This window comes from Anolis sagrei, chromosome 5 (genome assembly GCF_037176765.1).
Source record: "Anolis sagrei isolate rAnoSag1 chromosome 5, rAnoSag1.mat, whole genome shotgun sequence".
In the NCBI taxonomy this organism is placed as follows: Eukaryota; Metazoa; Chordata; class Lepidosauria; order Squamata; family Dactyloidae; genus Anolis; species Anolis sagrei.
In genome coordinates this window covers 144187468-144204808 of record NC_090025.1, presented here as the reverse complement: position 1 = coordinate 144204808, position 17341 = coordinate 144187468, and the positions used below count along the sequence as shown (strand labels likewise).

Genomic DNA, 17341 nt, shown 5'->3' with positions numbered 1-17341 from the left:
GTAATTAAACTTACACTCCAGCATTCTTGCAAGCTACAGTAATGTACTGGTTAATCATTATAAGAAAAGAGGTCTCCTAAATGTCTCAAGAATATTGTTCAAGAGTCCAACTAAAGAAAAATGGCATAGAGGGAAAATTAAGTCATGGAACATTAAGGTACATTAAGGTAGTAACGTGGAATTATACAAACAAAATGCTTAAATTAAGAGAAAGCAATTCTCTTCTATGTTAAGATCCAGTATAGAGTAGAAGGAGTGACGGATCCTCTGAACTATGTAGAGTACTTTTGAGCCCAGATCAATTTAGGTAGAAGGAATAGAAGTAATATTTCTTCGACCTATTAGGAATTGGGTTGTTGGAAGCTTTTCAGGCTGTATTAATTGACACATGTATGAATTGAAACATTCACACCTACCTCAAACAGACAAGAGTTCTTACTCCCACCCTGGACCTTCCACAGATATATAAACCCAATTTTCCTAGTTTCCAACAGATCTCACAACCTCTGAGGATGCTTGCCATAGATGCAAGCGAAACGTCAGAAGAGAATGATTCTGGAACATAGCCATACAGCCCAAAAACCTTACAGCAATCCAGTGATTCCAGCCATGAAAGCCTTCAATGACACTATTAGGCATTGTGTCTAGATGCTGCCAATTAAAAATGAAATCTGAAAAATAAAAGGTTTGCATAAATCTAAAAAATATCAGAGTCTAGTAATTTGAGAGATCTTATCTTTGATGACTTGCTCAATCTTCGAGGTCATTTCAAGAAGTCCTTCTATTAGTTCTGCTACACAGTCATCAAGATATCAGGAATGCTCCAACATCTTTTATCTTTAGATGCATGTTGAAACCTTACCGTTTTTTGCAAGATTTTAGGGTGTATTTCAGTCCACTATTTATTTTATGGTCAATGGCCAGGATCCTGTATTGGCTACTTAAATATACTGGAGTAATACCTTTTCCTGGCCTGATCCACATTTGTCAGAAATGTAATTCACCCATTTTCCAGTTTCCAGAATGCATGTGCTTCTCCCCATGCAGCTGATGCCTGATAGTGTAGGCTGGAGGATGAGCTATAATCCTGGCAATTGTACCAAAGTAGTGATTAAGTAGCAATCATGAAGATGAAACAGTTACATATGGGAAAATCCAGGTAACTGTTTTGATTTCATGGCTGCTATTTACTCATGATTGTGGCACTATTGTTATGATCAAAACTCTCCTCTAAACCTATTTTACTGAGCATCAGCTGCAGGGGGAGAAGGAGATCCATTCTGCCACCCTCTGAAATGTGGCAAATAATGATTCCAACAAGTTTGCGGGGAGTGGGTTAAGAATAGTTAACTAGGTAGCTGTGATAGGATTCTGGACAATAGTCATACTGTATACCAATTTTAAGAATTGGATCTATGTAGGCTGTAACACTACTAATAAATCAGTCATGTGTGACCCTTATATTACAATCTTCATTTATAGTTACATGTTTGTTTAAACATCTTGCATTTAGAGGTCTAAGTGCTTGAGCAGGTTTACAATATAACCTATAGCATATATCACAGAAAAATTCTCAAATAAATTACAAAAAAGTCTTGAAAAAGGATATGTCTATATATATGTGTGTGTGTGTATGTATGTATATGTATATATGTATGTAGGCATATAGGCAATGTCAAAATATGCCTATAAAAACCATGACAACAACCAATAGTAGAAATTCAATACTGTACTATATGTACTAAATTGCAACATACATAAATATAGTGTTTACGTGAATTCCATTCTCTTTGTATGACTATTCAAGTATCATTCATGTTAATATTGTCTATTGCAAGTTGATACACTTTACTTATAGTAAACAAATCTTTATACTTACAGTACTTGAAGGTTAGGAAGCTGATCACACACTGTTTCTGGAAGAGATGTTATCTGAGCTCCTGTGAGAGTCCTGTTTAGGTACACAGTTACACACAATTAACAATCTCATCCATAAATATATTAAACTGAAGCACTAAGACTCATTCCCATTCAGTGTCAGTAGGTCAAGTTTGTAGGTTACTGGGTTGGCCATCATCTCTGTGTGAAATAGTATGCTTGAACTCTCTTCTCTGTATTATTCAACTCTATTAACAGGTGAAGTAATGCAAATGGTGTATTCAAACATGTGCATGATTCCTCTTCTGGCCAAACATGGAATGGGATTTGGAAGCATTCATATTAATCATACTTTTGTGTTATTCTCTGTATTTACATCCATTTATTCATCACACAAATCCACCACAAGTTCCCGGGCCTGTAAATATATGACCCACAGTGACAATAGCATCAACTTAGATCAATTCCATTATTTTTTATTAAACTTTTTGCAGACTGGGTTGCAAATGGCTAGCTGAAGGACAGTTCAAAAGCCACTTAAAAGCAATTCAACATCTGCTATAATTAATACCATCTGTTCTGGAGGTAATATGAACTATATTCCTGATACTTACAGGCTTTCCAGACTTGTTGTCCCAGTCAGATCAGGAAACTCTGTTATCTGTGAAGCACCATTTAATGTCCTAAAGTTGCAAACACAACATAATTAGTGGATAGTTTTCCCCTTCTCTTTCTTGAAGCGGGTGCAAACATTGAAAATGAAGTGCTTTAAAAAATGTAAGTACATACAAGGTTCTGAGTTCAGGTAGGTGTTGAAAGGCTGATTTTCCCACAATCTGAATAGGATTATCATAGAAATGGCTGTGAAGAAGATGAAGACAATTTTAACACTCAAGACTAATATCTTCAAATATTTATATAATAAACTGGAGGCTCACATCAAAGCTTTGATGACCTTGTCTGCAATCTGCTTTTCAAGGGCTAGTTCTTTTAATGTGTCACAATAAATATAATAAAACCAAGTAATAAAACAATTACATAGTAAAATATTTCATTAAGCTCACTTTAATATTTTGGAGCAATTGACTTGGTAATCAAAAAAATACCAGAGAGAATAACTTGCCAGAGAAATCTGCATTAGAAGTCTATGTGATCTCTACATGGAATAAAGTTGTTAATTCGTTCAGTCGCTTCCGACTCTTCGTGACCTCATGAACCAGCCCATGCCAGAGCTCCCTGTTGGCCATCACCATCCCCAGCTCCTTCAAGGATTCTACCCTATTTGATGCCCAAACTTAGAATTAGGTGACAAAGCAGTGGAGAAATGAAACACTAGTGAAGTGCAGAGGGGAAAGGCTAGGAGGATGCAAACATTTTTTTGTTTGATACCAGGACCATTAAATAATCAGAATTCAGGACTTACAAGTGTGAAGATGTGCTATTCTGTATCAGTTTAAAGAAAACGAGGACTGTAGTTTAATGACTGTTACCATTTCCTGACAGTTGGGGTTTCCTGACTGTGGTTTCTTTATATCCGATTGGAAATGAAGTGATATGAGGAAAATATGTGTGAAGATCAGGGGAAGAAATTGTGAGTGTTTGAGAAAATTTTGAAGGTACATTGAGACATGGGATCTAATTAGACAGGATCAAGTTGGAAAAAATATAGCATGCTGATAATAATAAATACAACTTAATTTCTAGACCACCCTCTCTCCCCAGAGGGACTCAGGGCAGTTTACATATAAAAAGGCAAACATTCAATGCCTCAAAATGAATACAAACACATCAAAATAATACAGAATGATGGATAGTAAACTTACAATGAAGGAATTAAGCATCAAAATAACACAAGATAAAATAAAAATCATCAAAATAAAATAAAAACAGGCACAATCCACTAAGACACAAAAACTAAAACATAAGTAAGCATTCCGTACACCCTAAAAGCAAGTTAAGAGACATTACATTTAAAATGGCTGACACCAGTACCTTGTTTAAGTTGTATCATAACAGCCATAAAATGCAAGTGGGTTAGCCAGCATTTAAAGTGTTCTAGTCCTCCTCCTCTCCATATGCTAAAGTGCATAGGTGCATTTTTAGAAGTTTCTTAAAGGACAGGAGGGTGGGGGCCATTTTTATTTCTTTAGGGAGGGAGTTCCAGAGATGGAAGTGATCACCAAGAAGGCCCCCTCTCTCATTCCTACCAACTGAGATTGTGATGGGGATGGGACTGAGGGGAGGGCCTCTTCTGTAGACTGCAGTGCACGTGATGGTCTATTCAAGGAGATGCAATTAGATAAATAACCTGGACCTGAACTGTTTGGGCGTTTGGATGTTCTCTAGATTGGGATGCTGAATACCTACTTATGTGTATAGATTAGAAGGTGACTTCTCATGATGTTTGAGAAGTAATGGTCTGTTAGTATAAGGTCCCCAAACATAAAAGATAGTGATATATACAGAAATTATTTTCACTTTTTCTATGAAAAGCAGAGTACTTACATTGCTATAAGTGATGGATTGCCCACAAATGCCTGTTCAGGTATTGATCTGATATTATTGTTATGAAATGTTCTAGAAAAGAAACAACAAAATGTATGACAAACGTTTTTGTTTCGTTTTGTTTCAGAGAGATGCTAATACACAGTTTCTTGGGAGAAGGTCTGTTCAGTAGAATGCTGGCAGATGCAACAATGGAAATCTTTGTTCCTTGTAATTATAGTAATAAATACAAGGATGGATGGATAAGTAGGACTTAAATGGGTGGACAGATGAGACATTTTCCTAATGTGGTAATCAAAGTGCCCATTTCCTCCAGATGTTTAAATTCTTAAATATCTGCATAAATACCCATGCCTCTAGTAAATAATGAAGTGAAATGCTTTGTGATGCTACTCCAGTAAAGTAGCCAGCATGGTCAATCTTATGAATATTTTCAACTGATACATGATTTTTATTTTATTTTTGCTAATGAGATTCTCAGTCTGATTCCATACATATTTAGTTTAAAGTAGCACTGCATTCATAAGGATGTGTCCCCAAGTAAGTAAACATAGCCTATTCTCCGATGCCTCTTCTTAAATGAAGTCTCAATTAAACTGAACAGGGTTTCCAATGTGTTTGTAATTAGGGTGCTAATGAAAGTGAATATACATAAAATCACATCCTGTACATTTTAGCCTTTTACACAGTTCCATTATGAAAATATTTTTTTAAATGAACAAGCTAGACAATGTAATCACAGCCATTTAAGGAGGAAGCAAATTGTCTCTAAATTAATTACCACATTTTATTCACATGAGTAATAATCTATTGTTAAAAACAAAGGGAGCAACAAAGTGTTCAGCAGGAAAAGTAATGACTTGTGTGGGAAATGTTCATTTGTTCAATCAGGTATGAACAAAGCTTCCCAGATTTAAACTGAAGTATTGGATGGTTCACTGATGCATTGCCTCAGTGAGATTTTCAAATGCTATTAGTGACCATACATAGTGTTCTCAGAAAACTGGCTACAAAAGAAAATTGTCTCTCCAGACCAGACTTTCACAAACTACTTTAAAAAAATAACAATAACTTGAATACCCATTAGCAGTTATTGTTAACATTATCGTTACAAAAGCAACTAGTCATTTATGGTTACAGCTGTTGCAAGGAGAATACTGAAAGCTGTTGGCATTTTGCTTAACACATACATATGCGATGAAGGCCTTTTCTCCCTCCATGGTGCTCAGCAACAGAGGAGTTCATTGTAAATAAAAGAGTTGATAAACCAGAGCTTGGAAGCATTACTTTTTGGACTACAATTCTGGATTTTCCAGATTACATGTTCTGTTGCTATGCTAGATGTGGATTCAAGGAAGTACAGTCTCAAAAGCAGCTTTTCCAAGTTCTATACTAAGCATATGCCAGTTTTAAAATCTCAATGTGAATAAATGAACTAGTTTTTGAAGACTTCTGAGTAATATTGTCAGAAGTGTTGCCTAGATTCTGGGAACTATACAAGAAAACATAATACAAATGAAATGATTGTGACTCGTAGCCTTGTTAACAGCTCTTCCAGATGGCATCATAATTTGTGTTTAAAAACCCTAGGACTGAGAAAGCTTGCATCCAGTGTAACCGCTATTCATTCAGACCATAATTACAGTATGTGTTTAAACTCAGGATGCATTTTTGGTTATTCCCTTAGATCAAGAGAAACATATTTCACATGGTCACAATGCACAAAATTCAGATAAGAAAATAAGAATATTTTTGCATAAATTTTTACAAAATGTGTTAAATGATAGCTGAAAAGGAAGTGTAATGTAATGCAAAATACTGTATATTGTACTTGGAAACTACATACCAGATGCACAATCACTGTGTTATGTCAACAATGATTTACCACCTTGGCAAGCTCATATTCAGGTCCTTCGTTTTTATGTGGCCTTTGAGTTTACCATTACTAGACAGATAGATAGGTAGCAACATACAGCCAAGCGGAAATCCCAGTTTTCTTTTAGAAACCTTACAAGTAGTACTGGAAACATTTCTAACAGTGTATCTCTAGTTCTCAAACTTTAAATAGTAATATATGTGGTCAATGGCGGTGAATCTAACTGAGATAGCAGGAGAAACAATGAAATGCCAACCTCACCTCCTATCTTGCTACCAATGAAAATACCTCAGTTCATGGCTGATACTAGATGAGAAACTATCCCCTGGGCACACAGAGGACTGGGCACCTTGAAAGGCTCTGAACAGACTACGCCCTGGCACCACGAGGTGCAGAGCCAATCTTCAGAAATGGGGCTACAAAGTTGATCCCACGACATGCAAGTATGGAGAAGAGCAAACCACAGACCACTTACTACAATGTAGCCTGAGCCCTGCCACATGCACAACAGAGGACCTTCTTACAGTGACACCAGAGACACTTCAAGTGGTCAGCTTCTGGCGAAAGGACATTTAATATAATGCCAAATTTTAAACTTTTTTTGCATTTTTAAATACATTATAACTGTACCCTCAATTTGCTTCTGACACTATAAATAAATACCAATGAAAATCTGTCTAGAAATCCAAAACTGGTTTTGCTGCCCTCCCAATGACTAAAGGTGAATTGAAATGGGTTTAGATCAAGCTATTATCTTCTTATAGCTCCCTGGTTTGAGACAAATTATTTTCTCAAAGAATGGTGTCCATTTCACTTTAGCCACCTTTTCAGCATTGATAACTTGTAGAATTTTGAAATCACAGTTCTGTTTTAGTAAAGTTCAGTCATTACATTATAAAATGAAGAATCAATAATTCATGCCAAACCACAAAAGTTGTCAATTCCATTTGTTAATGTCCAATAAAAACAACAAAATATTTTCCATGATCACTGCAGGCTGTGTGATATAGTGCCAAATGAAGATGATGTTTCAAGGTTAAAAGTGTAGACAGCTCACTGAAATAATACAATTAAATATAAGCTTTTGTCTGAATAACATTATAACATTTATTTACGTTTTTTAAAAGATGCTTAATTCACTCCCACATCCAGAAGTGAAAAATCAGTTGTTTTGCTGACACTAAGGATTAAATTGCAAGCCACCTAGTGGATTTGTTATGGGTCCCATACATCTGCAAGCAAAACAATTAATAAAAATAATTTACATTCACAGCAAGTACAATCATTCCCAGAGTTTGCCCACTTTATTCCTCAATATTTTATTTATTTATTTATTGTGTCAGGAGCGAACCAAAACAGTTGTATATTATTCCTCAATGTATATTACAGATGATACAGTTATGAATTTATATATGTATTTGCTGTATTTATCCCATTACTACAAAGCCTGTGAGGCTGCATTTAAATGACAAAATATAGTTTTATATTGTGGGGCCATTTTTCAGTCTTTAATCTCAGAGTAAAACCAGTAAAAATAAGGAAGTTGAATCAAGATTTAGTGATCTGCAACTGTCCTGGCAGACACAGATTTCTTTTACTCCTCCTGTTTACATGAAAGTTTCTTCAGCAATCTACTCAATCAGATAGGATCTTCCAACCCTCCATACATCATTTTGGGGTTGGGGCTGGAGAAAATAGTGTTAGAAAAAAAATGAGAAGGGAAGTCTACTTCTGCCAGCACTGTTGTGCTCAGCCAGATCTGGATCCAGCCAATAAAATACAATAAAATATTCACCACTTGTTGAAGCCAGCATAAACCTGAAGCAAAAGTTTCCAGCAAACTTCTGTACCAGCCCAGTACTACTTCTATATCCAGTGTTAGTATATCGGTATAGTATCTGAGTTCAAAATAGTTATACCTCTTGTACCTAGATGTAAAGACCTGATGATTGTTATTTAAAGTGAGATGCCAGATGAAGGGAAAATTACATAGACAAGTGATATTCTTTCTTGCTCTTTGTATTTCAGGTATCATGTTTCTATTGGATTTGAGGGTTGCTAGATTAAGATATGCTCATGGAGCAAAAGTCATATGATAACCCTCAATGCCAGCATTTTATTGATTATGAAATTCAGTTTTCACACATCACATTCTCTTGCCAATATGGCTGATGCTATCTTAAAAATGGTGCCAATATGTAACATTGAATGGCAGCAGAGGTTTCTATAACATGGATGCAGTGAATCTGCTCTGGGTCTGATAGCAGACTTTAAAGGAGCTATCCATGGTTCTGAACCTCATTCAGCACCTTAGATAGCTTCTTTAACAACTGGAATAAAACCAAGAACAAGTTCACTGCACCACCAATGTGGAAGTTATTGGCTGCCACTGGTAACTTGTATTTCTTGTTTCCCAGTATATTATGAAAGTACTGTATTTTTATTTCATCGTTTTAGGCCTCAGTAAATAGGCAAATAAGTCTAAAACACTGTTAGAAGTATACTTACTTCTTACTCTCTTAGATATTCCTAAAATACACAGAATATGCAACTTATGGATGCTGCCATTGCTGAAATAAAGTAATAATTTAGAACACAGAATCCTTATAATTTTATGTTACTTACAATTCTTTCAGGTTTCTGAGTGCTCTGACAGAAATAGGGAATTCATCGAGATTGTTGTAATTTAGATCCCTGGATCAAAATAAAAAAAATATAGTAAACCAGATTATGTATCACTAAATTAAATACTTATTCAGATTTACAAGGGAATAAATTATCACATGATGTACATTTTATCTATACTGTAGTTTATACCTATATTTACATATCTCCAGAAGCACAAATTATGTATGGATATTTGCAGTAATATCTTTTTCATTATTTTTTTAGATTTTACCCAGATATAGTTTTAAATCTTGTTCCTATATTGATCAGACTACACTTACAATTTCTAAACTTCTTAATTCCTGTTGTCCTGCATGGGGAAGATATTGTAATTATGCTATTTTTGATGTTAATCATGTGCTTTAAACTCTGTCTTAAATAATAAATCAACTGAAAATTTAATCTGGGCCAAAATAAAAATCTGGAAAAAATCTAACAAAATTAAGAATGTTAAGCAATCACTCATTGACAGATATTAGGAGTATAATGCAAATATTACTACTGGGCTATGTTATTTTTTGGAGGGAAAATCCAATTCAACCACCAAAGGTTTATTTTTATAGAGTCACCATAAAATATTATCCCAAGCCTGTGGTAATTCCAAAAGTACGTTTGGTTTTTATTCTATTTTTCTAGAAAGCTAAAGAAAACAAAGCACGAAAAATAAAATGTCAACTCACAAAGTCTCTAGGCTGTGGAGACCATCAAAGCATTTCTTTCCCAGAGAGTAGATTCTATTGTTATGGAGATGTCTGCAATAGAATGTGCATCACAAAAGTCAGAAAACCAAGTACACACAGTAGAACCGAGAAACACATTTTGATGGTAGAAGATAAAGAAAGCCCCCCTCCCTCCACCACCACAGGCATGATTATATACAAGTCAAGCATTTACAAGGTTGTAGATGGGACAGACTGTTTCTACCCCTTTGCACTGCCTGCCAGTTGGTTCTTTAAAATTGCTCAATTAACAATTTTTTAATTTCCATGTTCCTGTGATCTAAACTGCAATCTACTTTTTTATTTTTATTTATCTCCTGGTCTTCTAGTTAGCTCCGTTCTTGCTCCTTGTTCCCCTTCCTCACGCCAAAATGTGTTATTTGCATTGTAAGGAATTTCAAGCTGAGAAGAATTACGTGTTCTAAAAAAAGCATTTTAAAACCACAAATATAAGGGTATAATTGCAATACAGCAATTCCAATCCTTAAATGGGTTTATGCTGTGCTTCTTGCAACTATGCAGGCTAACTCTGCAATTCAATACATGTTTCAGGATTGGAGAAGTAGTGAAAATGAAATGAAGCATGTCTAAGTTTGCTATGACTGGAGACCAGTGGTTGGATCCTTGCTTGGGCTTAGAAAATCCTATGTTAGGTTTACTTTACGGGCACCATTACATTGGAAACAACTTGAGGACACACAATTAACAATATGTCTTTTGAGAGTAATTCAAGTAAACCTAAAGGTTTGATTAATTCAGTCAGTTGTAGACTTCGCTATGGAATAGTTCACCTCACAGTTGCATGTGAGTACATTTGTGGGTTTAACTTTTGTGAATTGGATTAATATGTTCTCTAGTCCTCCAGGGTGACTCTATGGTCAACTTTCACCAGATGTTGACCACAAAGTGATGCTTAAGGAACTGGAAACCCCTAGAAAAAACACTTCTCTAGAAATCTGCAGATCATCTATAATAAGTCTATGGTTCCAAGTAAAAGGTGATCACAGAGTTACCCAAGAGAACTACAGAGGCATTAACTCAAGTTAAAAACATAATGGATTTCTTTTTGAAGTTTTCTAGTTTTATGAGGATTTTATGTCCCTAACTCCTGCAAAAACACAGGGTCTATTATAGTTGGGTTAAAAGTCTTGCATCTTCTTGCAGGATCAGAAGTTATGTGGGATTAGAACTCAAATTGCACAGCCTAAAGTGAATTGGATCCCAGCACTGCCATTCAAAAGCTTTGTTCATCCTTTCATCATGCTTCCAACTGTAGGGACAGGGATTTAACATTTTGCTTATCTACAACATGATTGTTGCATATTGGTTTCTTTAGAAACAAGAATATCAGAAATAAATGTACATTTCTGCAGACATTGTAGAAATATTGAGAAATGAGAAAAACTACTTTAAACTACACCCACTCAAACCTGAATGGAAAGTAAAACTTTCTCCCATATTAGTCTTACAGCTATTTTCCTCAAAACTAGCATATCCAAAAGCTGCTATTCTATTTACATTTTATTGACTATCAACCTAGTTTCTTTTGCCCATTGAAGATGGTGTCAGATTTTCCTTTGACCTAAGGGTTTATATAACTTGCTGTAAAAACTCAATAAGATCCAAAATCCATTCTGTTGTAACAACTTCATAGGCAAATGAAAAAGTGTAAAATACTTCAAACTAGACTTCAAAACTTCATAGGCTTCTTCATCAGGCAGTGATGGTAAATAGATGGATAGATAGATAGATAGATAGATAGATAGATATTTACAGGGACAATAAAGTGATGCTGTTTAGGTCCTGGCACAGTTAGTAATAACACTGACTCAACTGCAAAGTATCAGAGCAGGGGAGAGAAGGCATGGATTATTTTCAAACTGGTGAGTGACTAAAATACAGAAAAAACTTGTCATGCACTCACAAAAGAAAATGAGATCAGACATAAAAATTGGGTATGTGTGACTGAACAGAATCTAACCTAATTACATTTTCTTTTCTTAACCTTTTTTTTTTGGGGGGGGGGCATATTAATATTAACGACTAGCATGGACATAGAGCATGAGTGATATGACGTGTATCTTTGAACATTCCCCAAATCTTCATTAATCTCATCTTCTGGAGCAATTCATTTTTGTTCTAGCTTTTTTCAAAACTGCATTGGTTATTGGCAATTTAACATCACAACGGGATTTCCATTAACAGCCAAACAAACTGCTTCTGATTTAGTGTGTCTAGTAACAAAAAGCAACTGGGCATTCCCAGGTTGTACATCTGAGCACAAAAGCAATTTTGAATCACATCTCAATTCCAGCATGCATGACCTAGATTTGTTTAATTGATCTGTTTAACAAGTGCCAGTATTTTGGTGAGCTAGGTTGGCTGTTTTGGGTTCTTTGGAATATAATACTGTTAGTCATGTGATACAAAGGACCCATCTACATTAGATCCTAAATCTGATGCTAATCTAGAGTACTGTTGTTTCAGACTGGGCCCGGATTCCACGTAGGAATTTACACACTACCCAGTCTGGCTGAATCTGGTTTGGCCTGGCTGTAGAGTCACCCTTACCTTTGCTGTTTGCTTGTTGCTGTGACACCTGCCTCTGAGCTCTGGAGATATCCTGGCTATTTTACAAATGTGCCCATATGACCTGAGGAAATAAGGGGGGGGGGTGATCCCTCTCCTTTCCCCGGGATGCATGGGACGATTTCAGCAAAATCATGCAGATGGCCAGGGAAAGAATGAGCAAAGGGGTATGGGTAATCCTCCTCTTTTCACCAGGTCATGTGGACATCTTGGTTGACATCAGCAAAAGTGCCCAGCAAAGGGCATAAGCTTTCTAAAGCCATATGGCTGCTGCTGTGGCAACGAACAAGAGCCCAGGTAAAGTGTCATCCCCTTTCCCCTGCACTGTGGATCACAGGGGAAACAGGATAGTAGGGTTGTCTGGTATGAACAGCTGGACCAGCTGTTCACACCAATCCCCAAGTTTATGACTGCTTTGAAGTTTCAGGAAAAAAGCTCTGGAGTATTCCCTGACTTCTTCTAAAGTAGGGTAAAATCAGGTTAACCAGTCTTACTTGTGTGAGTGGTCTGAAGACTGAATATTGCATGGATGTCCAGGAATTACTTTTGGCAAAATTTGGAGTTTGTGGCATGCCCAGGGTGACTATATTCTAATTTTCTGGATTAAGGATTAATTTTCTTAATGAAGGATTAAAACAAAAAGGATTAGGCTGCAAGCAATTTTTTAAATCCTTTTATGTGATGTAGATAAGCTATGCTATGTCTTTTAAACTGCATACAAGGATAAAAGAAAGCATTAATGTTTACAGCCTCAACCTCCTCCATTTCACGGTGACATTACATTGGCACCATTGCCCAGTTTTTGGACCTATCAATATTTCACATTTTGCTACTCCTTCTACTAAAAGTACATTCACTTTCCCATGGTTTATAATATTAAATTACTTCAAGATGGCAACAGCCACAAATTCTTGAAATAGTCAGTTCACTGTGATATGTCTTGAAATACTAATCCACTCCTACTCGAAAGAACCAAAAACTTACAAAACAACTAAACTGGAGAGATTTCCAAAAGCATAATCTGGAATGTGGTATATTTTGTTCAGTGCCAGTGTCATTGCTTGAAGTGCTGGCAAACTCCTGAAAGCTTGTACTGGAATTTCTGTCAAAGCGTTGTCATCTAGCCACAGGTGTCTGAGTGAAACCAAGCCGCTGAAGCAGTTGGGAGGCACGAAGCTGATGTGGTTAGCATCCAGACGTCTAAGTGAAACATAAGAGTAGAATTTAGAAGAGAGGGGGAATTGTCGTGTGTTGTAAGTGAATGGCCTTAACAGGAAAAAGTGACACAGTTCTGCATTTTTGTTACTATATCCCAACTTTCTACCAAAACTTTCCAAAGTACCTAAAACAATGAATTCCATTAAAATATTCTGTAATGGCTTAGCCAGACAAGCAAAACACCACTTTACTCTGCAGCCAGAATGAATGACACATACTTTCAGAAACATTCAGTAGTAGGCCTGTGCGGTTTCGTTCGTTAATTTCGTAATTCGTAAAACATTAGTTAATTTTTGCATTTACGGTAGGATAACAAAACATATTTTCAAACCCGGAAGGGTTTTTAAATATCGAAACGGCAACTCCCACAGTATTTACGAGCTTTCGCCCATTTTGTAAATGGGGCGGGCGGGGCGAAGGGGCGGCGCGAGCGCACACCCAGTGAGCCAAGCACCGCCCCTGCCTGTTGGGCGCCCGGCCCGCGCGCGCTCACCCTTACAACCGGCCTCCGCGCGCCATCCAATCGGCTCCGGCTCCTGCGCCCTCCTCCTCCTCCTCCTCCTCCTGGCACTTCCTGCAACACAGCTGGGAGGAGGAGGAGGAGGAGGAGGGCGCAGGAGCCGGAGCTGATTGGATGGCGCGCGCGCGCTCACCCTTACAACCGGCCTCCGCGCGCCATCCAATCGGCTCCGGCTCCTGCGCCCTCCCCCTCCTCCTCCTCCTCCTCCTCCTCCTGGCACTTCCTGCAACACAGCTGGGAGGAGGAGGAGGAGGAGGAGGGCGCAGGAGCCGGAGCCGGAGCGCAGGAGCCGGGGAGGGGATTCCTGCAGCGCCGGCTCTGCCTCCGTGGCCCGCCTGAGATGAGACCAATACCATCTGATTGCCACAAATTGAAGGCTGCATCCATCCAGGCTCTTTTGCTGTGAGTTTTCAGGGCTGTATGAGTGTATGACCATGTTCCAGAAGCATTCTCTCCTGACATTTTGCCCACATCTATGGCAGGCATCCTCAGAGGTCTGTTGGAAACTAGGCAAATGGAGTTTATCTATGGAATGTCCAGGGTGGGAGAAATGAAAGCCATTCAATGCTAATCAAGGTGACCATTACTGCAACATTCACACTTACAAAATGTTTTGTAAATATTTACGAAATTTCGTAAATAACAAAACATTTTTTTGGAAAGTTTTGTAAATATTTTAAATATCGAAACAAAAAAACACCCCAATTACAAATCGATTTTAGAAACAAATTTTTTCTTGATCAAACAGGCCTATTCAGTAGAACTCCCCACACTGACAGGGTTATCAATGATCTTTTAAAAGCATAGCAACAAAAGGATAGGTCACTGGATGTAACTTAAATTCAGAAAAACTGATTTCTGTGATCTTAAGTCATGAAAGTAAGCAAATTTGTTGTATAGAACATTGCCTTATGCTCCCTAGTATTTGTGCATATACATTATTTGTTAATTTGGTTTCTTTCTTAATTTTTGTCCCCTCTATTCTGTTCCTTTTATTCAAGCAAGTATTTCACCGTTTTTACTTATGTGGTTTAGTGCCACTTTTACTGATTAATAAAATAATGGTGACTGTATATAAAGTTTAGATTTGGTGGTACAAAATCAGGTGCTTCATAAAACAACTTCAGAAAAGCTGAAATCTTCAATAGTATTTGAATACATGTAACATGGAAGTAGGTTAAAAAGCTGGATAAAATTTGTATTCCATCCTGCGGAGGATATGATTGTCTACACTTTTTCTAAAGCAGTGGTGAGTATCAGACAACTCCCCATACACTGCTGAACTTCAGCTTTCAATATCCTTCCCCATTATATCTTCTGGCTAGAATTTGCAGTCCAACCATATCTAGAGAGTTATAAAATTCCCATCAGTGATCTGAAGTTTCAAGTGTTCAAAACAACTATCAAATAAAGATTTACACACAAGAACCAAATATAAATGAAGTGTAGAATAAGCATAGTCTTAATTTTTTTCTGGAAAACTTTGTCAGGGGTGAGAAAAAGTAGGTGGAAATATTTCATCACACATTTATTAAAAACACATCTGTTTTGGTGCAACGAAAATTCCTGCATGAAGCAGTCCCAAACCATTTTAGTTGGGCCCCAGATTGGGAGAAAGGCAGGTAATTAAGTAATTTATTAGTTAGTTATTCCACATGAATCTAAAAATCATAAAGCAAACATTATCAAATATAGTAAAAAGAGCTAGATTGCTCACCCATGGAAACCCTCTGGGTGATTTTGGGCAAGTCCATCAACCTCAAGGGATGGCAAAGGCAAACTTCCTGTGAACAAATTTTGCCAAGAAAACCCTGCCTTAGGGGTGTCTTTAGACTGGAAACAACTTGAAGGCACACAACAACAGCAATCCATGAAATAGATGTCTAGTGCTCATTATTAGCCATGGCAGCCAAAACTAAAACCACTCATTCACATGTGACACTTGATTACCATGTGCAACACAGACCAAACTAGAGAAGGGAGAATAAAATGTGAACTCTCAATTCTGCCAATTACAATTTATTTTTTCAGACTGATTGGATTTAGCAGAAAATTGACAGAGGAAAAGCAAACATAGTACAGCCCCAACGAGACCCTTCTCCAAACAAAATCCACCAGGAAACACATCTGATGTGATAATATTGTTTGGAACTACTCCTTTCAAAAACTGAAGTAATAATAATAAAAAACTTTATTTATATCCCGTCCCATCTCCCAGGACAAGACTTGGAGTAGCTAATAACATAAAAGGCAAATATTTAGTGCCAAAAAGTACATACATACAGACATAAATAAAAAGCATTTAAAACCAACCACCTTTGATAATAATAATAAAAAATCATAATAAACAATACAATGCAAAACCACACTAAACAGTGCCTATAGTGTTAAAAGCCATATTCTTATTCTGTTCCACATTGCTTAAAAGCCTTTAAAAAACATTAGAACCTTAGTTTAACCATCTGTTTGTCCACATGCTTGGGAGCACAAAAAAAAATTAACTGCTTTTTGAAGGAGAGTAGCAAGGGGGCCATTTTGATTTCCTTTGATTTCCAGGTTTGAGATGGAGGCGGGAGCGTGAGGAGGGCCTCCTCTGATGATTCAGTGTCCGAACAGGTTTGTATGAAGAGAGGCGGTTGGCCAAATAATCTGGACCCGAAGCATTTAGGGCTTTAAAGGTAACAATCAGCACATTAAATTTCACTCAGTAACAAACTGGGAGCCAGTGGAGCTGCTGTAGCATGGGAGTTGATTGCAGTATTCTGGTTAGTACCCTGGCAGCTGACCTTTGCATCAGTTGAAGCTTTTGAGCGCTCTTCAAAGACAGTCGCACGTAGAGTGCACTGCAATAGTCCAGTTGAGATGTAGCTAGGGCATGCACTACCATGGCCAAGTCTGGCATCTCAAGGTATGGGCTCAGCTGGCACCCTCAGATTGCGAAACTGAGTCTTCAGGGGGAGTGTAACCCCATCCAATACAGGCTGTAATCCCACACCCTGATCCACCTTCCAACTGACCAGGAGCACATTTGTATTGTAGGGGTTTAATTTCAATCTATTCACCCTCATCCAGTCCATTACAGCTAGGACCAGAATGGGATCCTTGGCTTTTGGTGGAAAAGAGTAATTGAGTTGGGTGTCGTCGACATAAATATGACATTGAGCTCCAAACCTCTGGACGATCTTTCCCAGCAGTTTCATGTAGATATTAAATAGTATGGGTGACAGAATAGATCCCTGAGGGACCCCAAAGGCCAGGGGGTTGAACAGGAGTCACACAGAATCACCATCTGAGTTCAGTCCTCCAAGCCTCCCAAGCCCATCCTGGAGAGCTGGCCCAGAAGGATACCATGGTTGATGGTATTGAAAG

The 17341-nt window shown here is 37.5% G+C and overlaps 1 protein-coding gene across 2 annotated transcripts in view; it reads right to left on the bottom strand.

Annotated features, from left to right (window-relative positions):
* The window catches only part of LGR5 (leucine rich repeat containing G protein-coupled receptor 5), a 91598-nt gene that overhangs the window by 19495 nt on the left and 54762 nt on the right, over positions 1–17341 (bottom strand). For both annotated transcript variants that reach the window (XM_060777459.2, XM_060777458.2), the window contains exons 5-11: positions 13219–13434; positions 9607–9678; positions 8885–8953; positions 4384–4455; positions 2668–2739; positions 2493–2561; positions 1880–1951 (exon numbers count right to left, since the gene is read on the bottom strand). In XM_060777459.2, coding sequence (XP_060633442.2) covers positions 1880–1951; positions 2493–2561; positions 2668–2739; positions 4384–4455; positions 8885–8953; positions 9607–9678; positions 13219–13434 — 642 coding nt within the window. The remainder of the gene's footprint in view (positions 1–1879; positions 1952–2492; positions 2562–2667; positions 2740–4383; positions 4456–8884; positions 8954–9606; positions 9679–13218; positions 13435–17341) is intronic.